General features: G+C 39.6%; 1 protein-coding gene across 1 annotated transcript; it reads left to right on the top strand.

The window, feature by feature from the left end:
* LOC121849603 (microtubule-associated protein 9-like) lies at window positions 1-27,717 on the top strand. Its single transcript, XM_042337840.1, has 11 exons — window positions 1-165; window positions 2,027-2,133; window positions 4,631-4,745; window positions 5,824-6,126; window positions 12,992-13,203; window positions 14,375-14,498; window positions 18,864-19,000; window positions 19,813-19,892; window positions 24,727-24,901; window positions 25,643-25,732; window positions 27,175-27,717. Exons 2-11 carry the CDS (start codon window positions 2,050-2,052, stop codon window positions 27,355-27,357), a joined length of 1,503 nt encoding a protein of 500 aa, XP_042193774.1. The 5' UTR covers window positions 1-165; window positions 2,027-2,049; the 3' UTR covers window positions 27,358-27,717.

Here is a 27,717-nt window from a genome sequence, read left to right as displayed (position 1 = left end):
TGTACCTGGAGGATGATGATGATGATGATGATGATGCCTTCCTGGTTCCCTGGTTACCGACCGAGAAGCTTCACCTGGAGATTCACACACACACTCACACACATACACACACAGAGGCCGTGAGTGTGTGTACCCCGAGTACAGTGAGTGTACACCCCGAGTACAGTGAGTGTGTGTACACCCCGAGTACAGTGAGTGTGTGTACACCCCGAGTACAGTGAGTGTGTGTACACACTTGTTACAGTGTGTGTGTGTACACCCTGAGTACAGTGAGTGTGTGTACACACTTGTTACAGTGTGTGTGTGTACACCCCGAGTACAGTGTGTGTGTGTGTGTGTACACCCCGAGTACAGTGAGTGTGTGTACACCCCGAGTACAGTGAGTGTGTGTACACCCCGAGTACAGTGTGTGCGTGTGTGTACACCCCGAGTAGTGTGTTTGTGTGTACAACCTGAGTGCAGTCTCTGTGTGTTATGTATATGTGCAAATCCTGAGCACAGGTTTCATCTGTCCACACCCTGAGTACAGTCTGTGTTTCTATATCCCCAGTCTGTGTGTCAGCGGTTTAGTTTGGATACATTTAACCAAAGGGATAGGTGTCTGTGTGTGTACCACCACCACCACCAACAACAACAACAACAACTTGGTTTTATATAGCGCCCTCCACGCCGGGCGGCGTCTCAGAGCACTTTACAGTTAATAATAATAATAATAATCCTTGCATTTGATATAGCGCTTTTCACGTCGGGAGGACGTCCCAAAGCGCTTCACAGAATATACTGTAAAGTGAATTGACTGTATATTTGTGGGCGAACGCGGCAGCCAATTGCGCACAGCAATGTCCCACAAACAGTCGTAGATTGAAAATGACCAATTTATTATTGTTTTCGGTTTTTGGAGGATTATTATTAGGCTCTGTGTGGAGTAAGGAAACTTGCCCAAGGTTTCGCCCTCTGCCTGGAATTGAACTCAGGTCTCTCACTTGCAAAGCGAGTGCTCTAACCACTGAGCTACAGGACTCCCGGTTCCCGGGACCGAGCCGGGGCGGGGGGGGGGGGGGGACGGGACGGTGACCACAGGCGCAGTCGAAAAGAAACTTGGAAATAAACACGCTCCGCCACCCCCCCCCCAAAAAATAAAACTCTTTCCCGCTGAAGGTCGGATGGATCCAAATACTGAACAAATCATTCAAATACGTTTGTTCGAAATCCGTTCCCCCAGCTTTATTCCTGGAATTCTTAGAGATTATCAGGAACTTTGCAATGTCTAAGGGTAAAATGATAAATGATTGTAATGTTTTACAGAGTAGTAACTGCCTGGATACTCTAGATGGCATATTGCACAAGTAAATAACATGTACTTCACACCTTTGTATAAATACAGCTCTAATGTACAGAATATTAAAATGGTCCTAAAAAGTTATTCAATCCATTTTGAAATTATTTACATCTTTTAATTTAATGCATTTTCTTTTGTAAAAAGATTCCTGGAGACAGAGATTGCTATTATAATAGCAGCAAATTACACATACTCAGCCATACCAATCTCACTATAATGTTAATTATAGTTGTAAACATAATTACATTGTCGCCTGTTTCAGCGTTATAACATAAGCAGTCATGTCATCTTGATCAACAGGATACAGTGCTGTCATAACACTCATTGATTGCCACTGCAAGCAGTGGCCATATTTCCAGTTTTTCTGCATTAAAAGCATCAAAAATAAATTAACAATATCACCCTTTTGTATGCATATACTGTAGTTATTTATATTTACTTAAAGGATGTGAGAATATTTATTCAGGGTCTATCACAAAGTCTTTAACTGTGGGCTATGTTGTAGCAGAAACAGGAACTAGTTTCTTTAACATTAATTTGACAGTTGAAAATCTTCTTCAATATTTACTAATACAGCATTTAGTAAGGTTACTAAAATGTTATTATGTTGATATTTATTGTTGATAACCATAATAATATTTTGGAATTTAATGCAGACATTTCAATTTGATATTTTGTTTCTTGCAGATCTTCCTGTAAATATAATAAAAATGTCAGATGAAGATGATTTTTCTACCACTTTAGCCTACAACTACAAGAAAAGCCCTAAAGTTGCTAGAAAAACAGCTTTTCAAGTAAGTAATAACTTTTAAGGAATCCTTACATCCGAATGTCTCATTAAATTCTTTACAGTAATTTAAGCGGTGATTGTTTCTGTAGGCGCAAAGCATTTTGTGCAAACAAGCTGCCCCAAAACAGCCATGTGGGAATAACCAACTCATTGAGAGATTGTTGTCCAGGAAACTAGGACAAACTCCCTTTAGGTTTCCGAATAGGACAGAACATCCGCATCAACAACTTGCACTTATATAGTGCCTTCCACACAGGGTAGAGCACTTAAATACACCAGATCATGTAGACAGGATCTCAGTTTAGCAACAACAATTACATTTGTATAGTGCCTTTTGTGTCGGGAGGACATCCTAAAGTGCTGGACTGTCAAGGGTTTGGATCCAAACAGGTGGTTGGTATCAGGAGGGATGGAGAGTATGGGTAGGAAGGTGAACAAAGATGTTGTCGAAGAGGAGAGTCTTGAGACACGCCTCCACACCTTTGAACCCATCTCCCCTTCCTCTCATCACCACCATAATCCGTATGAAATCCACCACTTGCTCCCTCGACCCCACCCCTACCCCACTCCTTACTACCCAGCTCCACCTCCTTGCCGCTCTACTCACTGATATCCTCTCCCTGTCCTCTGGTACTGTTCCCACTCCTTTAAAAAACACTGTCATCACTCCTATCCTTAAAAAACCCTCCCTGGGCCCTTCTCTACTCCCTACCTACTGCCCCATCTCCAACCTCCCCTTCCTCTCCAAGGTCCTGGAGGTCCTTGCTTCTCAGCTTCACTCCTTCCTCTCCTGCCACTCCCTTCTCGAACCCCTCCAATCGGGCTTCCATATCGCTCACAGCAGAAACCTGGTCTAAATAACAAATAATATTCTGTCCATCTGGGACCAGGGCTCCCTCTGCCTCCTTGACCTCTGCTGCTTTCAAAACCATCGACCACTCTATCTTCATCCAGCACCTCTCCTTTCCTCTCACCTCAACGGCGCTGTCCTTGACTGGTTCAGATCGTATCTCTTACACCGCCTGCGCTTGTTTGACCCTCAACTATCCTTTCTACCCCACATCTGCGCTATGATCCGCTCTGCTTTCCCCCACCTCCACAACGTCTCCTGGCTCCAACACTCCCTCACACCGCAGGCCGCCAAAACCCTCATACACGTCTTCATTACGTTGAGGCTCAACTATGCAAACTCACTGCTTGTCAGCCTCCCCGACTCCTCCCTCCACAAGCTGCAGATCATCCAGAGCTCTGCAGCCCATGTCCTCTCCTGCCCATGTCCATCCTTGCCCAACTCCATTGACTTCCATCACACAGGATACAATTCAAGATCCTGGTCCTCACCTTCAAAGCCCTCCATGGTCTTGCTCCCCCCTATCTCTCCGACCTCCCAACCCCCTGCCACCCTGTTGCTCCCTCCACTCAGCGGGCTCCAGCCTGCTTCACATCCCCCACCTTGCTCGCCCCACTATTGGCAGGCGGGCCTTCCGCCACTCTGCACCCACCCTCTGGAACTCCATCCCGCAGTTCCTCCGTCTCACCCCCTCCCTCACCACTTTGAAGACCCACCTCAAGACCTTCCTCTTCGAGCGTGTTTTCGATCTCCCTCCTTATCCCCCTGTCCTCCCCACTCCCCCACCCGGAACCTAGCTCGGGTTCGTGGCTCTGTCTGTCCGCGCCTTGAGACGTCCTCCTGATGTGAAAGGCGCTGTACAAATGTAATTTTGTTGTTGTTGTTGTTGAAGGAGGTAAGGGAGGGAGCAAGATGAAGGGACTGTGGGATGGGAGTTCCAAAGGATGGGAGCAGAGTGGCTGAAGGTCCGACCACCGATGGTGGGGTGGGCTGGTCAGGGAACATGATGCAGGTCTGCTGAGCGGAAGGAGCAGGCAGATCAATATGGAGTTAGCCGGTCACAGAGATGGGAAGGAGCAAGGCCATGGAGAGCTTTGAAGGCGAGGCTGACGATTTTGATTTGGATATTATTGCCAAGGACACCTGGAGAAAGTCTTCTCTTTTTTGAATAGTGTCTAGGCTGTTTAATGTCCACTTGAACTAGCAGACTCAGTTTAATGTCACATCTCCAACAATTGTCAGCTTAGACTATATGAGTTCCAAGTCCCAATGTGGGTCTTGAACCCACAACCTTCTGACTCAGAGGTGAGAGTACGACACACTTGAGCCAATCATGAACCATGCAGACGTTTTGGTTTCTTTCACGGTGTGTTTCTTTTATTTAATCATTTTTGTGGAATATATATTGTTTTAATAAAAAGATCTCATAGCCCCATTCCCCAAAATATTTTTTCATTTTCTAGTTTCACTCATTTCACTCACAAATACACAGTCATAACACTTTACAATATATATTCTGTGAAGTGCTTTGAGATGCCTGCCATCCTGAAAGATGCTATATCAAATCCAATGATTAATTTTTTATTTTTGGTTGATGCCGAGATAAACAAAAATGAAAGTTCATCACTTTGAATGTTTTCTATTAATTTAGCATGAACTCCACAAGGCAGTTGCTGCCAGAATGGCAAAGCAGATTGCAGTTGAAGAAAATGATTACCTTAGTGACTTTGACGATTATGACGACAACAACGATGGTGATGATGATGGTGAGAACACACAACATTGAAAATGGCTTCAGTTTATTTCATCTTGGTCGAGGTGGTAAAAATGTACTTGAATTAAATGTGGTGAACCTGTATTCATCTCTCCGTTTAAAATATAATGAAAAATGAAACACCGAATGTAATTCTAAAAAATGGAAACAAAATTAACAGATTTCAATAACGTCAAAAAATGACATTGACATTATCCCCAACTTTATCCCCTTTTTTCTTAAGGTTGTGAACTATACTAGGGTACCTTTTCACTAGCACTGCCACCTGAAACACCAACAGAATTCATATATCTACAGCCCTCGATGGCTTTTGTGCAGTCCTTGATGGATTTTGTCATAAGTTTGGAATTCACTGCGACCAGATAATGAAAAAAATATTAATGCAGTGCTTTATAGAAGAGATTTTCCTGACAGAAGCAATAGGAATACTGGAATATTCCTGTCCTAAACTATATCAAGTTGAATCTATTCAGCTAAGGCAAACACTGGAAGGAGCTGCTGGTTTTGTTTTTAAACTGTAGTTGTTATTCTGAACTGGCTATTCTTTAATAGTCATCACTTTGCTCTTAGATCTGTGCAGTACGTACCATACACTTTATCTGCTGTTCTGAGGACCTCCAGAGTCAAACCCACAGGGTTAACTGTTTACATGTATTAATAATGATACAATTTTAAATAATGTGAGGCATAACAATGGCCGGAAACTGATTTGCTGTTAAGGTGAGGGATGATAATACCGGGATCATTAAACACATTAAGATAGATAGCCAAACCCGGGAATAGATTACTGTCCATTTTGAATCATTGGGGACTCCTTACTTTAAATTCATGTCTTCCATTTTTGTTTCTCAGCCCACTCGTGCAGGTAAAATGCCTCTGCTTGGATTGAGAAAAGCAGCACAAAATATTTTCCAGTCGTTAGAAACCCAACTCAAGATTGAGTGTGAACCCCCAATCATTTATTCTGGTTTCTACCCTGAATAGGGGCAACAAGAGGGATATGGCATTCAAAATGACATATTGTAAAATAAAAAAATAACATGCTATCACTGTTTTTTTCTGGTTTTCAGATATATTGAAGAGTTCCATGAGCACAAAGAAATGTAAAAGATCTGGGAAAGCAAGTAGGAAGAAAAACCCTGGAAACAATTTTATACTCTCAGATGATGAAGAAGAGAAACCCCAAAAAATCTCCTTCTTGAAAAGCCGAAGAAAGGACAGTCCAAATGTTTCAGCGGAATGTGACTACAATCTACCATCTTGCCATAATTTAGAAGGGAGTAACAAATGGGAAGAGAAGGGCAGTGAGGAAGAGGAAAAATTGCCTAAACCTCAACCAAGAAATCACAGAATGAAATCAACTCCAGTTCCAGGTATTTCTTGCATTTTTGTATGTGTGACATGTGCCTAATGAGGTTTTGGTTATAACAATAATAATAATCCTTGCATTTGATATAGCGTTTTTCACGCCTTCTAAACGTCTGTCAATTGACTGTATATTTGTGGGTGACACATACCCTGAGACAAGGAACCTATTAGACAAAAAATACACCCGATCGTTACACCCGAGTGAACTTTCCAGTAGTGGTTGACAACAATATTTATTGCTTTAGAATTAATCGAAATACAGCCAAGGATTCAACAAATCATTCGTTCCGACAGACAAAATAGAATTGGGCCAGTGATAGACAGTTCCAGACATTTGTTTCATTCATCTAGGACCATCGTAATTCCCTTGTGTCCTGTTTATGACCTAAAGGTCTTTAACATCCATAAATGAAGACCAATGATTTTCTCTCCATGTAATAGCATATTGTGTAACTATAAGCAAGTGAAATAAAAAAAATTGGTAGCAGGCAGATACATCATCTTTTACTTTCACGGATGTTTGTTGCTATGAATCTGAGAAAGGATTAGAAGTTGAACTCTCTGTGGCAGCTGTTAGAAATAGCATTTCAAGTCTTTTAAGGCTGCTTTTGGTATTGACGTAATTCTCTTCACGTTTCTATTTGCACTACAATCTTTGGTTTAGTAAGTAACATTGTACATTGTACTTTTATGAATAGAGCATGCATAAAACTATTGCAAATGAATCATAGAATCGTAGATTCACAGAATTGTACAGAACAAAAAGAGGCCATTCGGCCCATCGAGTCTGTGCCGGCTCTTTGAGAAGAGCAATGTAATGTCAATCCCACTCCCCAGCCCTTTCCCCGTAACCCTGCAAACCCGTCCTCCTCAAATACCTATCCACCGCGTTTTTGAAAGTTGTTATCGAATCAGCCTCGACCACCCTTTCAGGCAATGCATTCCAGATTCGAACAACTCGCTGCGTGAAAAAATTTCTTCTCACCTCCCTTCTGCTTCTTTTAGAGACTATTTTAAATCTGTGACCTCGAGTCACTGACACACCCACCAGTGGAAACAGTTTTTCCCTTTCTAACCCATCAAATCCCCTCATGATTTTGAAGACCTCTATTAGGTCTCCTCGTAACCTTCTCTGTTCCAATGAGAATAATCCCAGCCTCTCTAGCCTTTCCTCATAATCAAGGTCCTCATTCCTGGTACCATCCTCGTAAATCTCCTCTGCACCCTTTCCAATGCCTTAACATCCTTCCTATAGTGGGCGCAATATTCTAACTGAGGCCTAACCAGTGTTTTATATAGGTTAATCATAACCTCCTGACTCTTGTACTCTATGCCCCTATTTATAAAGCCTCGTATCCCATATGCCCTTTTTACAGCTTTATCTACCTGTCCTGCCACCTTCAAGGATTCATTTACCTGAACCCCCAGGTCTCTCTGTTCTTTCACCCCCTTAAGATTGTATTACCAGCCTGTATTGCCTCCCCTCATTCTTTCTACCAAAATGCATTACTTCGCATTTCTCCACATTGAAACTCATCTGCCATGTGTCTGCCCATTTTACCATTCTGTCTATGTCTTCCTGCAGTTGGCTCCTATCCTTCTCACTGTTTACCACCCTACCTAACTTTGTGTCGTCCGCAAACTTGGAAATGGTGCTTGCTATACCCAAGTCCAGATCATTTATGTATATTAAGAAGAGCAGTGGTCCTAATACCGATCCCTGGGGGACACCACTGTACACTTCCCTCCAGTCAGAAAAGCAGCCGTTCACCACAACTCTCTGCTTTCTGTCTCCCAGCCAGTTCTGGATCCATGCTGCCACTGTCCCTTTTATACCATGGGCTTCTATCTTTCTTACAAGTCTTTCATGTGGCACTTTGTCAAATGCCTTTTGAAAGTCCATATAAACTACATCAACTGCACTACCTTTATCCACCCTCTCCGTTACCTCATCGAAAAATTCTATTAGATTTGTTAGACAAGATTTGCCTTTAACAAATCCGTGTTGGCTGTCCCTAATTAACCCATATTCTTCTAAGTGAAGATTTATTCTGTCCCGGATTATAGTCTCCAGGAGTTTCCCCACTACTGATGTTAGGCTGACTGGCCTGTAGTTCCCAGGTTTGTCCTTCTGTCCCTTTTTGTACAGGGGAGTCACATTGGCCACTCTCCAGTCCTCTGGCACCACTCCTGTGTCCAACGAAGATTGAAAAATTGTAGCCAAAGCCTCCGCTATTTGTACCCGTGCCTCCCATAGTAACCTTGGTTGCATCCCGTCCGGACCGGGCGACTTATCTACCTTCAGCGCAGTCAACCTTTTCAGTACTTCCTCTCTGTTTATACTTATCCTATCCATTTCCTCTACCCTCTCCTCCGATACTGCGGCATTTGGTGCATCCACTTCTTTTGTGAAGACAGATGCAAAGTACTCATTCAGTACATCAGCCATGCCCTCTGCCTCCACAATAAGATTTCCGCCTTGGTCCTTAATTGGCCCCACCCTACCTTTGACTAACCTTTTTTTCTTGATATGTTTGTAAAATATTTTAGAATTCCCTTTAATGTTACCCGCTAACCTTTTTTCGTATAATCTTTTTGCCCCTCTTATTTCCTTTTTCAAACCTCTTCTGCACTTCCTATATTCTATTTGGTTGTCTTCTGTATCTTGGGTTTGACATTTGTCATACGCCTCCTTTTTCTGCTTCATTCTAGATACAATTACCTTCGTCATCCAGGGAGGTTTGGATGCCCTACTTTTCCCTTTTGTGGGAATGTATTTATTCTGTCCCCGAGCTATCTCATCCTTGAAGACTTCCCACTGCTCTTTAGTTGTTTTACCTGCCAATCTTTCTTTCCAGTCCACCTTGGCTAGGTCCCTTTTTAACTCACTGAAATTTGCCCTCTTCCAGTTGAGTATCTTCACCTTAGATGGTTCCTTGTCTCTTTCCATATGCACTCTGAATCTAATGATGTTATGATCACTATTGCCCAGATGCTCTCCCACTGAAACCTGCTCCACTTGCCCTACTTCATTCCCCAGAACTAGATCTAGCACTGCTTCCTTCCTTGTTGGGCTGGAAACGTACTGATCAAGAAAGTTGTCCTGTATGCATTTTAGGAATCTTTCCCCCTCCTTGCCCTTTGCACTGTTGTTTTGCCAGTCTATGTTGGGATAATTAAAGTCCCCCATTATCACGACTCTATTGGCCTTGCATCTGTCTGAGATCTGCTTGCAGATCTGCTCATCTATTTCCTTCCCACTATTTGGTGGTCTATAGTATACCCCTACCAGCGTAACAGCTCCTTTTTTGTTCCTTAACTCTAACCAGATAGATTCCGTTTTGGGGCCCTCCAGCACCTCGACCCTTTCCACGGCTATAACCGTATCTTTGATTAACATTGCCACACCCCTCCTTTTTTTCCTTCCCTATCCCTCCTGAATACATTATAGCCAGGAATATTCAGCTCCCATTCCTGTCCTTGTTTGAGCCAAGTCTCTGTTACTGCTACTACATCGTATCCCCCTATGACCACTTGAGCCTGCAGCTCACCAATCTTGTTTGCTAAACTCTGTGCATTGCACATGCACTCCAAGACCGACTTGACCTGTTCTGCATTTCCCCCCTGTTTTATTTCTCCATTTTCTAGCTCTTCGTTTGCATTCTCTGCATTCCCTTTCCCCCTCAAAACTGGTTTAAACCCTCCCCAACAGCATTAGTTAGCCTGTCTGCAAGGACATTCGCCCCAGCCCTGTTTAGGTGTAACCCATCCATATGGTACAGGTCCCACCTGCCCCAGAACTGGTCCCAATGATCCAGAAACCTGAAGCCCTCTTTTCTGGACCATTTCTCCAGCCAAGCATTCATATGCTTGATCCTGCCATTATGGTACTTATTTGCCCGAGGCACAGGGAGTAATCCAGAGATCACCACCTTGGATGTTCTATTCTTTAGTATGTTCACCAGCTTTTGATATTCACCCTGTAGCATCTCAGCCCTTTTTTTTACCAATATCATGGATCCCAACCTGGACCACCACTTCTGGATGTTCTCCTTCCCCCTGAAGAATTTTATCCACCCTTTCTGCGATGTCTAAGACTGTTGCACCAGGGAGGCAACATACCATCCTTGACTCCCGTCTTCTGTTACAGAAACGTCTGTCTATACCGCTCACTGTTGTATCCCTTATGACAACAGCATTGCTCCTGTTACCTATGTCCCCTTGTTCAACCAATCGGTTTTTACTGTCCTCCCTGGAGATATCAACGCTCTCAATGTTCAGTACAGAGTACCGGTTTGAGAGAGCTACACTATTGGGGGCATTCTGCCCTGCGCGTCCCCTCTTCCTACCATGCCGGACAGTCACCCAGTCATTTTCCGTCTGGGGTGTGGGGTGGGGTGATCACCTCCTGAGTTGTTTGGTCCATCAAATCCTCAGAACCGTTGTACAAGTTTGCAGCCCAAGGCTCCATCACCCCTCTTTCAGGGGTCCCATTATCTGCAGGACTGATAAAACTATCCTGTCCCTGAGCATTAACCGGATGCAAGCATCTCCCGAGCCTCAGGGGAGTGATGGTTTCCTCCATCATACTGTCCAGGAACCTCTCACTGTCCCTGATGGAGCGCAGTGTCTGCACCTCGGCTTCCAGCTCAACTACTCTCAGCTGGAGCTTCCTGAGTTGCAGACACTTGCTGCAGATGAAGTCGCCCGGGCTCAGGCCGCCCTCCATTAACTCCCACATGTCACCGTCCTCGCATTTCACTTGCCACATCATCCTTTCACACAGTGTTTTCAATATATCTAGTTTTTTATTTTTGGGTTTATTTCGTTTTAATTTGCCGTCAGTGTTGTAGTTTCTGACAGTTTGTCGATGTTTGTCCCTGGTTCTGCTGTTGAAAATGACATCACACCAACGTCACTTTTTCTTTTTTCGTTGCTCCGACAGTTCAGAGACAGCTTACCTCAGCCGCTCCTTTTATGCTGATCGCTTGGCCCAGGCTCCGTTTCCGCTCTGTCCTGATTGTTCGCCCCGAATGGGAATAGGTCCAGACAGGGCCTTTATAGGAATATTAGTCCTGTAGAGCACTCGCCTCACAAGCGAGAAACCTGGGTTCGATTCCCGGCAGGGCCAAACCTTGGGCAGGTTTCCTTACTCCATACGCCTGATAATAATCCCTCAAAAAAATAATAAAATTGGTCACTTTAATCCATGACTGTTTGTGGGACACTGCTGTGCGCATTTGGCTGCCGCGTTTCGCCCACAAATATACAGTCAATTCACTTTACAGTCTATTCTGTGAAGCGCTTTGAGACGTCGAGAAGACGTGAAAAAGCGCTATATCAAATGCAAGGATTATTATTATATTAACAGATTCTAATATACACTATCTTAAAGAACCACACAGCAAACTCTGGTTGTGCTTGTCTCTCTTCAAGGACAGCAAGGTCCCAGTGTAGGTCAAGCTTGCGGCACACAAGATCTGTGTGTCCAAACAGGGCCTTTATGGATCCGAGGTCCTGTGGATACAGCAGAGGGGATTCTTCTAGTCCATTTGCAAAGCTTAGGGTCAAGCAGGATTTGTGGCAAACACAAGAAGTGGCTGCAGAGAGGGAGAGTTCTGACCTACACTGACCTGTCGCTATACCCTAGAGGCGGGGGCGGCTTCACAGCAGGCACGTCTATTTACCAAAGCCCCTCACATGAGGACTAGGATTAAGCAGATGGCGCTGAGTAAACCTGGTACTTGGTCCTCGAGAACATCATTTAGGACATGTCGCACATTGTCCTCCCACCACCCTGAAGGCAAATGTCCCTAGATATCAGATGAGAAAACTGAGGCTTGAAGTGACTGCTGCTGGAAGCCGTTACTTAGAATTTATCTTGTAGATTCAGACTAACTCATTCACAAGATGAACTTTTCTGATAACTGTCTTTCCAAAAGATATGTCACTACATTTTACTGTAAATGTTGTGAAGTGCTTTGAAACATCTTAACGACTTTAAAAGTGCTATATCAAAAGCAAGGTTTATTTATTATTTAATCCACTTTTCTAACTCACTCGATTGGATTCTCACGACATAAGTGGGCTCTGGCCTTTGCACCGCAATCTATTCTCTCAGGGCTCCACCGATGTGCTCAGCTCTTTCAGCACAATCCAAACAGCCACCAGTTTCTGATACTCACATGGTAACTGAAGCTCTTTGTTCTCTACTAACCACTCTCAATTATAATAAAATAATAATCCTTGCATTTGATGTAGCGGTTTTCACGTCTTCTCAATGTCTCAAAGCGCTTCACAGAATATACTGTAAAGTGAATTGACTGTATATTTGTGGGTGAAACACGGCAGCCAATGGTGCACAAACAGTCGGGGTTAGAGTGACCAAATTATTATTGGGGTTTTTTTCTTGAGGGATTATTATCCTCGGAAAAGCGATCCGCCAATCGACTAACAACAGGTTTCCTACTTGCTAAGTAAATAGGTGTGTGGAGTAAGGAAACTTGCCCAAAATTTCACCCTTCTGGGAATAGAACCCAGGTTTCGCACTTGCGAGAAGAGTGCTCTAACCACTGAGCTACAGGACTCCTGCAATTCACTGCTTACTTTCTCAAATGGACTCTCTGTACCATCGTTCTGTATGGCCCCATTTCTCTTGGAAACTGAGTAAGTTTTTCTGTTAAGCTAATTCCTTCATGGTCTCCTAAAGATTCATTACCTAGTATTAATAGAATGGGTTGAAATACAACAGAGGTTGTGATGCTTTACATAACATAACAATAATTTATGAAATGGAGTACAGATTGCAAATCACGTGTTGTTAACATTTCCATCGTATTGAAGTTTTATTTTGTTTCTGATGACCTGAAGGAAATGAAACAACGTGTACTGTGCTGGATGAATGTCCCAAACCCAAACCTCGCCAGCGCCGTCTGAAAATGCAGTGCAGCTCTACACAGGATGATGAATCAGAGAAGTCATGTTACACTAGAGCCTCGTCAGCCCTTTCAAAACATTCCTCAGCTATCAGCAAAACGTTGGTGACCGAGAGGCAAACTTGTACTAGGAGCCCCAGTCCTGAGGTAACATGAACAGATTGAATTACACTGCCTTGTTTGGATTGAACAGTATTTAATTAGAATTTATGTTCTGATGGAAAGTGGTGAAAACTGATGCAGTACATTTACGGATGTGAGGATGCTCCATTTACAAGAAATATGTTTTGTGTCATATAACCAGTTTGGCAACTGCAAGATAATAATCCTTGCGTTTGCTATAGGATGTAACCATTCTGCATAATATGCTATCACATCTATTCAGATGTGCCCTTCCTTCCATTTGTTACTATCTCTAAAGCCGGCAGCACTTTTTAAAAAGGATTTCTAAAATAACGTTTTAATGTTTACAATTAATTTAAATATCTATTGGCTTACTTTGCATTTTATTTATTTAATGTAGGCTAAATCTATCATAATACCTGCTTTGAATAATCCTTGAAACTATAATAGTAGTTATAGCAGCAATGAAAGGATGTATTTGGGTTAATGAATGTGTCAGCTGATAGTCTCTCTCACCTGAGTCTAAAAATTGAGCCTTCAAGGCCAATGTCATGACTTTGAGCTCACAGTAGTAGGCTGACACTCCAATGCTGTGTTGGAGTAGTGCTGCATTTTGTAGGTGCCATCCTCTGGATAAGATTTTAAATAGAGGGCGGTATCTTTGGTCTATCTTTGGTTTTCCTGGTTACTTGTGCAACCGTGTTAGTGAACTAAATATGTAAAGTGCTGTGACTTTCAGTTCAAATTCACTAGTTGTGTTGTTTTGATAAACACAACCAGCTGTAACGCTCCAAACATTAAACATTGTAAGGTTTTAAGTTTACTTTTAGTTAACTGTTAATTGTTTGTGTTATTCTGCACCTGTTAAGCAAGTTCTTAGAATCGTAGAATCATCGAATCATAGAATCGTACAGCACAAAAAGAGGCCATTCGGCCCATCGAGTCTGTGCCGGCTTTTTGAGAAGAGCAACGTAATGTCAATCCCACTCCGCAGCCCTTTCCCCATAACCCTGCAAACCCGTCCTCCTCAAATACCCGTCCACCGCGTTTTTAAAATTTCTTTCTTTATTTCTTTCTTTATTTATTGTTATCCATTGTGAGAGAATCTCCTGATTTTGCTATTTATATATGTATCCTGTCGCAACTTTCCTCAGCATTTCGTGTTTAACATAATAACTCTTTTTCCTTTGTGTAGGATTCAAGACTGATCAACTGCCAGTCTAAGACATCATTTTTAAATGTCAGTAGACACACATCCTCATCTACTTGCGAGAGACATGAAGACTCTGTTGAAACAAGGGTGGATTCTTGTATAAGAGGTTGGTTAATTTAGTTGAAGTACTGTTTTGGTCAATAACCCAATCAGACAAACAAAAGATTTGAATAAAGCCAAAGGCAAAAAGAGAAAAATCATGTGTTACACGTTAAGTGTAGAATTGCCAAAGACTGTAAAACATGTTTGTGGTTTTGTGAGAAGTCACTACATTCCACAAAAAGGGCGCGCTCTAATACAAATGGAGTAATAATTCTCAGGGACTATTGTCAGCATGGTTTGCAGGTCTTATTGAGGAAGGAGTGAACTAATACCGATGTTGATGAGCATCTTTTCTGGGTTGAGATGAAGATGTTGCTTAGCAACAAGCCTATGTTGCTGCATACATCACCAAGAGAGCAGGAAATATCAAATAACATGCTGCATCTGTACAAATGAACAGTACTAGACTCAGCGAGCAGGTAATAGCAAAAAACTAATTTTTATAATGATGTATAATTTGAAACTTCTATATGTCAGTTTATAAAAGATATAATTTGATACCTCGGGATTTGCAGGCTAAGGTGGAGCGTAAGACTACTTCCACAAGAACTTGAAGCCCTAACTGGTTCACATATAGACTACGAAAACTATGAAGATATACGGAGTCCTGTAGCTCAGTGGTTAGAGCACTCGCTTTGCAAGCGAGAGACCTGAGTTCAATTCCAGGCAGAGGGCGAAACCTTGGGCAAGTTTCCTTACTCCACACAGAGCCTAATAATAATCCCTCCAAAAACCAAAAAAAAAAACAGTAATAAATTGGTCATTTTCAATCCACGACTGTTTGTGGGACATTGCTGTGCGCAATTGGCTGCCGCGTTCGCCCACAAATATACAATCAATTCACTTTACAGTGTGTTCTGTGAAGCGCTTTGGGACGTCCTCCCGACGTGAAAAGCGCTATATCAAATGCAAGGATTATTATTATTATTATTATTATTATTATTATTATATTGGACTGTATCCTCCCTCTGTGGTTCTGTTCATTTGGTTCAATTTGCAGTCATTTAATAATTAACCATATGTATCCTACTTCCACCACAAAATAGACAATTGCTACACCCTGTCAATCGCTTTGAGGGATTTCAATGATATCCAAGATGTTGTATCAAATCTAAGGATAATTAGTTTTCTTTAGTTTGGTAAATTGAAAGCCTTGAAGCTGAGATGTCCTTGAACATTTCTACTTATCAAAAGAATTCAGAAGATTCATGAAGTGACAGTTTTGTTTTATGTGTGATAAAGTTTATTTATTAGACATATTTTGTTATTCATAGTGTCACTTTAAATAATAAATTGTTTGAATTGCTTTTAGTATTTCACTGTTTCCTCTATTTATCTACTTAAGCAGTGTTTTAGAAGCATTTATAAAGCTCTCATTGAAGAATCTTCAATTGGACCAGCAAAGTATAGCTTTTGTATTTAAGATATTACAAAACATTATAAAACCGGTTATCATCAATGCTTATGAGAAGTGAGAGTTTTCTTTTAGAGAACTAAGTTCTACTAGTTCATGAATCTACTGGATTCAAGGTTTATGGTGCTTTAAATTCACCACTGACAGCAAATTGGTCACCATTTACCACTTTTAATGCTTGTCTCTAATTTCAAGCCAGCTCGCAAAGTAGCTGGCTTTCTATAGCCAAGTGCCTCTTATTTCATGTCTTTGTGCCACAATGATATAATTGATGTATCACATCTTTAAAAACTGTCCAAAGTGCTGTCTCTTGTGAAAATTATAGCAGATTTTTAAGCTCTGCCATTGTTGATGTCCCTACAAATCATCCCAATTTTTCTGTGCTGTTCACTCAAACAGAAGTTACCGACAATAATAATAATAATAATCCTTGCATATGATATAGCGCTATTCACGTCAGTAACTTGCATTTATATAGCGCCCTTCTTGCGGATAGTGTCTCAGAGAACTTAGCAGCGGTGTGGTTTGATATCAATGTTTTTGACCAAAAAGAACAAAGTTTCACACTTTTGAGATAATTCTGAGTATATACAGTGTGAATTAGAAGTGCTTACTCTCGAATTTTTAATTATTAATTATGTTTTTTAAGACAATATTTGTAGAGAGTGTGCAGCTATTACAGGAAATGTCTTTCGTCGCAAATGTTTTTGTCACCGAGTTGATATGTGTAAAAGTCAACAGTTTGAACATCTCATATAGACGAATGAGTAAGGACTTTTGATTTGCCGTGTATTGTACTGTAACCTGAAACGTCGCTGACACTTGAAGAATTATTTCATGCATTTCAAACACCTATAAATCTGGACAAGATCTATCTCTGCTGGCCATCAATGAGGAGCACCCCCATCCATATTATGTCAGTAGTGAATTGTCTTTACAAATACTTGAAAACATTTGTTTGTTGCAGATACTTTAAAAAGTTTGCTTGTTGTAGATCTTTCAGTGATACCCAACTGCAGTTAGTTACCACTTCCCTGTGAAATATTATTGCTGTGTCACAGACATAATGTAATAATGTAACCATCCCCCATAGCTATTTATGCGTAATACATGCCACCAGTCTATTGTTACTGTTTTTATTTATTAAAATTAAATTGGAAACAAGTGTATTTTAAGGCATTACAATGTTTTCATTCAGATATATACTAAGCCTTAAGACATCAATCAAATAATGCAGATTGCACCTGGAATTTTTATTGTTGCATATTGTCATGAATTAGAAAGATTAGTTTACTTTCTAATGAACATATTAAATACATCCGACCAATAGGTGGTTAGTTTATACTTTTGTGCATGCTAGTCCAAACTAGATCTGGATTTTTCTTTTGTTTTCACACTTTTAAAGAAGAAAACAAGTTGCTGTGTGATAAGCATCTGCACCTGACTGCCATGTTGCTTTTGATAACTACTGCATAAAATTGGACGTATTTTAACGTAACCAGCATTTGTTTTCATACAAGGGATGAGATAAAATCACAGGTTGGAAATGATGAAATTGTTGTGCACTTTATTGTAATAACTGCCTAATGCTTTGAGAGCATGTTAAATTATTCTCCGAAATATGTCCTTGAAAGTTCTTGGGCAATCCAATGAATGGCCCAAAAACATTCAAACAACCATCAATTAATGCGCAACAGCCTCTTTAATAATCTTGAAACGCAAGCTCCCTACATCTGTATTCTGCTATATGACCAACTAAGTGTCAAGACACTGGAATCGGGAGTTATCTTTTAATAGCCATTGTTTCGTGAAGTGCAATGCAGAGTGGAAGTTATAAATCAGGCCTCACTCTCCACATTGTTCTGTTGGTGAAAATGACAGCAGTAACGAATGCATCACTCTATTCTGCATCAAAGANTTTTTTGTCCAGTATATATCAACTGTAATTTTCAACAGGAAACAAAAATATTATGGAAGTGAAAACTATGTTAACATCAATTAGTTTTGTGTAATGCTTTCAGCGGGATGTAAAGTCAACTATTGGTACAATAATATTGCCTTGAGAATAATAAAGTTAGTGGTAACATGGGCAACTAATTTCTGAAGTTTGTTGTATACAGTGCTAGGTTCAGCAGCTGTGTTGGTTAATGACTGTGTGAGCTTTCAGCTATTGAATTCCCACAGAAAACTATCTGCTACACTAAAATCTGGTGGCACAGTAACTCAACAGCCAACAGTCTTCTGCCTGATGTGAATATCTTCTTACAATATGAGTACTATTGGAAAATATTTATCAATATCTCTGTCTCCCATTTAATACTTTCAAGTGGTCCAATCTCGCAAATATTGTTTTTTGTTTGAACTGAAAACTATGAGGAAGATTGTAGTAAGTACAAAATGTGAAAACCATAGACCTGCCAAGAATAATAAAAATTAAAACAAAAACAGAAGTCCCTGGGAACACTCAGGCAGCATTTATGGAGAAAGAAAAGTGAGTCAACCTTTCAGGCCCACAATCCTTCATCAGAACTGGGGCATGTTGCGATGGAGAGGCTTTTAAGGAGTGGGGAAGGCAGAGCAAGGAAGACAAAGCAGGACATGGGGCAGAGGACAAGGGTTAAAGATGTGTTAATGATGCAAAACAAAAGAGGGGATTGCAACAAAACAGGGGAAAGGAGTTGTTAATAATGCAAAAAAGTGGGGGAGTTGCAACAAAACAGGCAGACCAGAGAGAGAAAAGGTGCGTCTGGGACCCAGATGATGCGGTAATGATCACCGAAGAGGGGGAGGGGGAAGGTGAGCTGTTTTTGGATGAAATTATTGAATCAATATTGAGGCCAGAGGGCTGTAAGGTCCCTAGCAGATAAATGAGGCAAAACTAATGTTGATTCATATTCTGCCAACCGCTAACTTGGAAAGTTGCAAAATAACCATGAATAACTGTGTTTTATGCAGATGAAGATCTTGCGGACAATGGTGACAATAGTAATTCAGAGCTAAGGAGCTACACTCCAATGGAGCTGATTAAACGTACTGAAGAACAAGAAACCATCGATCCAGAAGATTTCTCGAAGAAAAAAGATAACAACGGGGTTAGTCTGGAGACTTTGCCTTTTAAAGTCACGGTGACCAGCTCATGCATCATTCCATAGAAGAACGTACTGGAGAAATTAACACCCAATATAACTTTTTTAAATGCCTGAAACCATTATGATTTGTGTTTAAATTATTGCATATCTTACAGCTTCTGCTCATGCAGGATTGTTTAAATACAGGATTTCTTACTTTCAATTGAAGTAATTGATTTAATTTAATTTCAATTGAAGATAGATGCCTATAGTAGCACACTTTGGCTCAACCTCCGTGTTTCAGCTTTTTCCTTGTGGGCAAATGCCCATAGATTTTTACATTACTAGCTATGTTTCACCAACAAAATGCACAGTCAATTCACTTTCTGTGAAGCGCTTTGAGATGTCTCGAAGATGTGATAAGGCGCTATATCAAATACAAGGATTATTATTATTACCTCCAATGGCCCATATGAGATCAGACAATCACTTGGGATGAATCTGCATTTTTTTTAAGGTAAGATTTGAGCATGAGCTAAATTCAGTTCAAGTAAGAGCTTACAACAATAACAACAACAACTTGCATTTATGTAGCACTTGAAGGAATGATTGATCATGAACTAAGAACAAATGCCTTTGTCACAAATCAGGGAACATGTGTAGGTATAGGCTAATGTCTTATGATGAACAAAGATTTAATGCTGAACAATTAATAATTTGTATTATTAATCAGTGTTATGCTAACTCTGTTACATTTCTTTATTGGTAAACATTTCACCCGAAGTACACACATATAACTGCTTTGGAATTGAATCTGTAATTATTGCCTTTCATAGGAAAAAGTCAAAGCTAACATGACTCCACAGGGAGGGAAGAGACAAAAGACAGAATCGTTTGAAAAATCAGTACGTAACAGGTAAATTAAACAATTTACACAATGCCCTTTGCTGGACTTTTATTCTTTACAGTTCTTTATTGCGAAATCTATCTAGTGAATAAAAACAATTTGCATTTATATAGTGTATTTTGTACAAAAGAATATCTCAAAGAGGTTGGTTGACTAATATATTAGTGCACACTGAGCAAAGAAATCTGAAATGTAAAAATTTTGACAAAGGCAGTTCCTATGAGACAGTTTTTTAAAGGCAGCTGGAGAGGTAGCAAGCTAAAGTGATTTAGACTTTATTTGAGAAAATGGGAAGCTAGCAAACGTGATGCCATCATTCAGGAAGGGAGGAAAGAACAAATCAAGAAACTATAGACCAGTGACCTTAACTTTAGAGAAAAAGTGTTGTGAGAAAATTATAAGAATGCGTCATTAGGGACTGTGTAACTCAACATTTGGATAACTGTGAACTGAGCAGGGAAAACCAAAAAGGTTTTGTAAAAGATAGATCATATCTGACTAACCGAATAGCGTTCTTTGACAGCACAGCTGAGATGACAGATAAAGGAAGATTGATGGATGTCACATACTTGGATTTTCAGAAAGCATTTGAAAAGCTGCTACGTAAGGGATTACTATTTAAAACTATATATATATATGGAATTGGACGCAATCTTGTTCACGGTTTGGAAATTGGTTGGGAAACAAGAGGCCAAGAGTTTGGATAAAAGGAACACACTCTGATTTGAAGGGGCAATGACAAATGGTGTCTATCAGGACTGGTGCTTAAGCCTCAGATTTTCACAGTATATATAATAATAATAATAATAATCCTTGCATTTGATATAGCGCTTTTCACGTCGGAAGGACGTCCCAAAGCGCTTCACAGAACACACTGTAAAGTGAATTGACTGTATATTTGTGGGCGAACGGGGCAGCCAATTGCGCACAACAATGTCCCACAAACAGTCGTGGATTGAAAATGACCAATTTCTTATTGTTTTGGGTTTTGGAGTGCCAAATATATACAACAACAGTTTACATTTATATAACACCCTTCACGCGGGGCAGTATATAAATGCATATGTATGAATGCATCAACAGGAATAGAGAGGAGTATATTCAAGTTAGGAGAGCAGAAATTACAAATGCATATTGACAGATAATAATAATAATAATCCTTGCATTTGATATAGCACTTTTCACGTTTTCTAGACTCTCAAAGCGCTTCACAGAATATGCTGTAAAGTGAATTGATTGTATATTTGTGGGCGAAATGCAGCAGCCAATTACTCACAGCAGTGTCCCACAAACAGTCGTGGATTGAAAATGACCAATTTATTATTGTTTTATTTTGGAGGGATTATTATGATGAAGCTGAAGGAATTATATGGAGCTATGGCAGATAGAGGTGCACCCATGCACTCAGGGGAACAGCTCAGAAGGGATGTTTCAAAGAAGACTGACATGGTTGATTCTGTGATTTCAGGCTTTATGTTATCAAGAGAGGTCCTAAAAACTGAAAGTATTCTCAATAGAATTTTTTTTATTTGGGAGACATATTTCAGTATTTTAAAAATCTGGGTAGTTGTGAGTAAGACATTTGATTTAGATGGAGACAGAGTAAACGACACAGATTTAAACAACAACTTATATAGCGCCTTTCACTTGGGGTAGAGTCTTGGAGCTCTAACCTTCACAAGATCACAAGATTGGTTTGGATGAAGAAGGCCTTTTCGGTCCATCTGATCTCATCCTTCCATCCAATATGGCCAGAATAGAGTACAGATGATAATATATTCTGTGAAGGGCTTTGAGAAGTCTTAATTATGTGATAAGGCGTGATATCAACAACAAAAACAACTTGCAATTATATAGCAAATGCAAGGATTATTATTATTGCAAAGAGCACTTTATCCAAATGGATGATACAATGTTGCCAAAGAACAACTAGAAAATGAGCACATCATGACTTCTCTTTATATTTTACTGTATCCTATCAAGTCCTTGTGATGCCATTGAAATTACCAATCAGGTGAATGACGCCTTCTGGGGTAAATGATTGAATTCCGTTGGTGGTATCCAACCGGAATCACCAGATGGAAGCCAATAAACTGTCGCCAAAAGCTTTCCTCTTAAGAACTATACTCAATAGAACTTGCTCAGTATTTTCGTTCTAATTGTTAGAAGAAGAAAATGCATATTGGAAACTTGAATTAAAATCAGAAATGGTAGCTTGGCTCCAAATGTTGCCCAGGAATGTGCCTGAAATATCAGGAAACTTCTGTTTCATGTCCTGTGAAAGAAAGGATAGCCAGCAATAGAAGCAATACTGGCATGTTCACCACTTGCTCTATTAAGATTGATTCATATATACTGCATGTAGGGTGTCAGAACTTTCAATGGCATTCTTGTTTTTGTGTGAAAGAAGCCAGTTGCACCATTTTGTACATTTGAAACAGTCAAGATCATGAATGGTCTCTTTCAGACAACAAATTGCAAGACATAGGTCGGGGTTGTACAAAGTTAGGTACAAATGCCTATTGAAGTTGGAGCCACTGAATAGAGATCACTGCCAGGGGAAGAGAGTTTATGGTGAACCATAATTTTCAGCTGATTTTCTATTTCACATCCCATCAGAAACAATGTAGTCTTGAGATATGTTATTAGTTAACAAGAATAGACCAAAATCGCACTATGCATTACATAAAGCAAGTGCCCAGAAAACTCCAAACTTCACCTATCCTTAAAAATGATTAGATTGCGTTTCAGTCAGCAATTCGTTCCGGGACGCTATGCCAGGTGAAGAGTTCTATATAAATACGGTTGTTGTTGTTGTTGAATTCATGTCATCCACTGGTTCCAAGTCTAAATTTTATAATTGTAGCAGCAAACAAAAGTCTTTTCTTGTCCCCTAGCAACTTGTATGGTTCTTTAGTCTGCAAATGTAAATTATAATATTTGAAGTCCTGTTTTATTACCTTAAACAAATTTCAGAATAATGGTAACAGATAGCTTGTATTTTATTCAACTGCACCTATTGTGTTCATTGAAGACAGCTGTTCAGCACTGCCATTCTGTATTCCTGAATTAAGTTGCAGCATCTGTTTGACTTTGATTATTTGACCATATCAATACTTCTATACCACAACAAATACAATAATGTTATGCATGCTACAATTAACGGCATTCATCCATTACGATTGTTTTAGATAATCAGTCTTTAGGGATGATTGTTGAAAAGAAAATTCCCTAATGGACAAGGTATGTTTGTATGTCACTGTCTGTTGTGGTTCATTGTGCTTACCAGTGAAATCCATCCAAGCAATGATTTATTTTCAAGTGTTATCTGAAAACAACTGCCAAACACACAGTAATTGGAGGTGGCTATTGAGGCAGTCAGTTATGTTATTTGAAAGGGAACACTTCAAGAATAAAGATATATTAGGGTAAAGTACAAACACAAGGAATTGGGATTAGAGTAGCAATGGACTGAATGAGCATCTCCTGTCCTGAAATTCATATGATTCAATAATTATATTGATATTTTAAGGGAACAAATTATAAAATAATTTGAAGCAAACAGGAGGAAGATACTCCTGAATTAATGAAAACTGGCACAAAAGTTTATTTTCTCTGGTTTCAACAAAGGCTTTGGTGATGAGTCTTAATCTCACTACTAGTTTGACTTAGATTCAACAGTTGGAAGATAAGGTTTAATTTTACACAAGCACTGAGACAACAGTACAATCACAGAAATTGCTGTAATTATTTTTTTCTCTGAAAACCAATTCAAGAATGTATAGTCAGCAGACAGAAGGAATTACATCGAATTACATATGCTGCAGCGCAGAATCAGGTGATTTTACTCCACTAGTCAATACTGGTGCTTATAGTTTACATGAGCCTTCACCTCTAATTCCCTTTCGTATACCCCTCTATTCCCTTTTCCCTCATGTGTGCACCATATTGTATGTTGAAGTTTGCAACAGTGGAATTGCAGAATTCCACGGGTAGTTGAGCATGATTGACAAGATAAATGTATGAGCAATACAAATATCAAAAGCATTATGCTAGACTAAGTTAAAGCTATTTTACACAGAATACCTTAAAGATTAAATAAATTTTAGCCAGTTTTTGGAAGAAATACTTTTTTTTAAATGTATTAGAGAAGGAATGTGTCCTTAATAATGGAAGGTATTGCACTGTAATTTTACAGTTAAAGTGGAGACCATACATTTTATTGAAAGAGAATTGGATGCTTGAAGAAGAAGAATATTGAAATGTATGAAGAGTGAGTTTGGGTTAGATGATTCATTGGGGAAAAAAACATCAGTTCAGATTTGGCAGGCTGAATTCAGTGATTGTTATAAAAGGTTCACTGGATGGAGACATGGAATGTAACTTTTGTCACAGTTTGGCTACAAAGTCATTGATGAAAAGAACCCTTGAAAGAATTCCAGTTAACAAAATAAACTTAAAATAAAAATATTCTGTTGGACTTGGTATACGTTTTTAACTTGTAGTTTCCGAAATCTATTTTCTTTCTTCAGTTTTTGTGATTAAAACATTTTGATGAGATCACAGAAGAGGAAAAATGACCAAGAAAAAATCCTAAATTTGCGCACGTTGAAATGCGATCCAAGATTATATCAATCCAAATTCAAATTCAACAAATGCAGTTCCTAGAATTATTTTGTAATGTTGTCTTGCATGATTATGGCCTCAAGTTGAATAACCTGGAATTTAAGTAATAGTTTATTCCATGTATTAGTTAGTTACATAATGTACCACAGTTAATTCAGGTATTACATAGAGCAAATCTTTACCTTACTTAATTATTTGTTTGTTTTCTCTCCCACAGACCTTTAAGTTCTCAAACAATGATCTTAAATAGATGTTTTGTTGGAAAGGGTCCTCGCCCCAATTCAGCTGAACCTCGGTACTTAGGAACATTAAAAATCTTGGATATTATGTCTCCAGGAAATGCGACTTCTAACCTTGAAAATGCAGACACAATCAGAGCATCCATTTATCAGGTGACCAACATTACAAAATTCGACATAAAATTGTGAGAAATAGATTTAGTTATTAAGTGCTTTAGCTATTTGTAAAATAGGTAAACTGATATATGAGAGTACAAAAGTGAATTATAGATGTCAGTTCTGACAGGATAAACTTTCAGGAACATTAAGGAGGTTTGTTGTTTAAAATGATGGGAATACAATTCCATGCATGCAATTTTCAGTGACAGTTGACTATCTTGTATACAAAATAACCAATATTCCTCTCAGTTTGAATGTAAGCATCTGTTATTAACTTTAAATATCTGTACTTTTTTCTACTTTTGCAAGCTTTTTCATTTGAAGTAGTATTAGTTCATACATATTAACCAACTTGGTGTGGATATTTAACCACAATTATTTTTGAAATACTTTAAGAGAGTTATAAAATAAATTGAAAGAAAAAATGTACAAAAATGTAGCAGGAGAGGTTAAAAAAATCTAAATTTATAAATATTGAAAGCTTTTTAGTCTCAACTACTACTCCTTTTCCCTGATGGAGATTGCAAGAATTCAGACAGCATAAATCACATTGAAGGCATAGACAGCACTGTGTACACACTTAGGGTACTTTCCATGATCTCTACTCAATTCCTACTCAATATTCACACCACTAACAGTTCGATGACTTAAATGTATGTGTTATAAAGCATGGCCTTTGTGTAGGACCTGCAATTCCAAGTAAGTAATTTGGCTGTGTTCATCTTTGTCTCACAGGAGTGGCTGCAAAAGAAAACACAGCAACTTTATGAAGCGCACAAAAATAAGAGACTCAACGAACAGCAAGAAAAGGAGAAGAAACAAAAGGTTCCCCTTTTATCTTCAGGTTTTGCTGATTTGACCTCACAAAATAGGCAACTTCAATCACTTTAACTTCTCGGTCTGTAAACACTATGAGGGTAGTAAGCAACCATTCCTCGGATTCAAAATGCTGACAAACATGCCTGTTGTAAACATTTTATACATAACACATAACAATCATAATTTCAGATCAATTCAGTAGACAACTGCACATTGTATGTTAACAATTATGGTTAGATTTTCCAATTTTTAAATATTTTCAGTCCAGTTGTATTAAAATACTCTTCTATTGAATTTGTAAAAGTTGTTACATTAAAGGAAGCTACAATGTCAATGCTAGTATTGGCTTTGGTCTGTGCTAATCCCTGATCTGTAGGGATCAAATTTGATTTTATCCAGGGCAGTGGTGGGGAGCAAGCAATACAATTAGTCTCCAAGTGCCCATATGGGATGCTGGATTAGCATATGATCAGGAATACACAAGGTAGCCCTTGACTGAATAGGTCATGGTAAAGATTCTTACTTCAGAGGCAGTCCCTATTGTGTAATCGAAGGAGCTGCTGCTTATGAACCAAAGGATCGTTGGTTCGAATCCCAATCTGGGTTTGCTGATCTCTACAGGGGCGGTATGGGAAGGTGAAATTGGCTCCAGCCTTCCCAGAGTGAGAGAAGGGAAAGACAGCCAGGGTTTGCTCCTGATTCCCCTTCAGGGCTGGTTGTGTTCTTAGGTGGCTGCCAGATCAGGAGAGGTTAAACTCAGTCCTCTACAATCAAGTGGCCTGTCGACACTCACTGCCAAGGCTCACACAATAAAAATGTTAGCAGAGAGCAATCAGTACCTGAGGTACCATATGTCCAGCAAGTGGATGCCAGACCAGGAGCAGAAAGGCAGTGGAGATAAAATTATGAAAAATAATTGTACACAGTAAATTTAAAAATAAAGACACATGAAAAATAGTCAGTGCCTTTGAAGGATGCTACCACCTATGGAAGTAATCCCAGCCCTGACATTGGAGCTTTCTTTAATGTAACAGCTTTTAAAAATCCAAAAGCATGGTATGTTTTTAATACAACTGTGTTGAAAGTTCCTTTTAAAATATTTAGAAATTAGAAAACCTAACCATAAATAGCCCATGTGCTTTTAGCAGAGGAGGGTAAGGGAAGAGCACTGAAAATTTATAACAGTGAAGCAGATACAAAGAAAATCATTCAACTTATTACATACATAAATAATTGAATTGATGGTATGTAGGTGTATACAGTAAACACTAGGAATATTTAATTTTTAATTACTCTTTACAAAATTACTAATGGTGATTCAGAGCAAACCCTATCTAAAAACAAACAGCATGAAAATTAATCTTATTCTATATTCATAATTGTTGTATGCCTTTTTTGATGCTGTTGATAACTGAAGTATGAAATTAAATTTGCCGATTGCTTTAAAGGAGAAGATTGAAGGCAAAGAAGAAGCCAAGGCTTCCTTTGATGCCTGGATGGTGAAAAAGGAAAACGTGCTCAAAGAAACCTGCAAAAAAAAGAAAGAGGAAGTGCAGAAAAAAATTAAAGAAGCAGCAGAAAAGGAAGAGAGAAGAGAAATAGCAAAGAAGGCAGTGCGAAATCTTATTTAATTTCATTAATTCATTATTAAGTCTGTTTTATTTAATCGAAGAACAGTAACATTACTTTGCATACTGTTGAAGATTGTACCTAACCCCAAATTGATTCAGTGGGGGATAGGCAGCCAGTAGAGCCCTTTTGAGGATGGAGGTGATGGGCTGAGGGAGCGCTAAGACAGGAGAGCTTGCTGATTGGGAAGTTCTGGAGCTTGTGGAGGCTAGAGCTTGGGTTGATGGTGAGCAGGGCATTCGAGAAGTCAAGTCTGTTTAAATCTGCTTGCAGTGTTTTTGCAGGAGTTAAAATATACTCAGTTGTCAGTACAGGAACAATGGAATAGACCATTCAGCCCCTCGAGCCTGCTTGGCTCCTGT

This window comes from Callorhinchus milii, unplaced genomic scaffold, assembly GCF_018977255.1.
Source record: "Callorhinchus milii isolate IMCB2004 unplaced genomic scaffold, IMCB_Cmil_1.0 Scaffold8, whole genome shotgun sequence".
Classification (NCBI taxonomy): domain Eukaryota; kingdom Metazoa; phylum Chordata; class Chondrichthyes; order Chimaeriformes; family Callorhinchidae; genus Callorhinchus; species Callorhinchus milii.
Note: the sequence above shows the minus strand (reverse complement) of the source record. Positions and strands in the feature narration are given on the sequence as shown.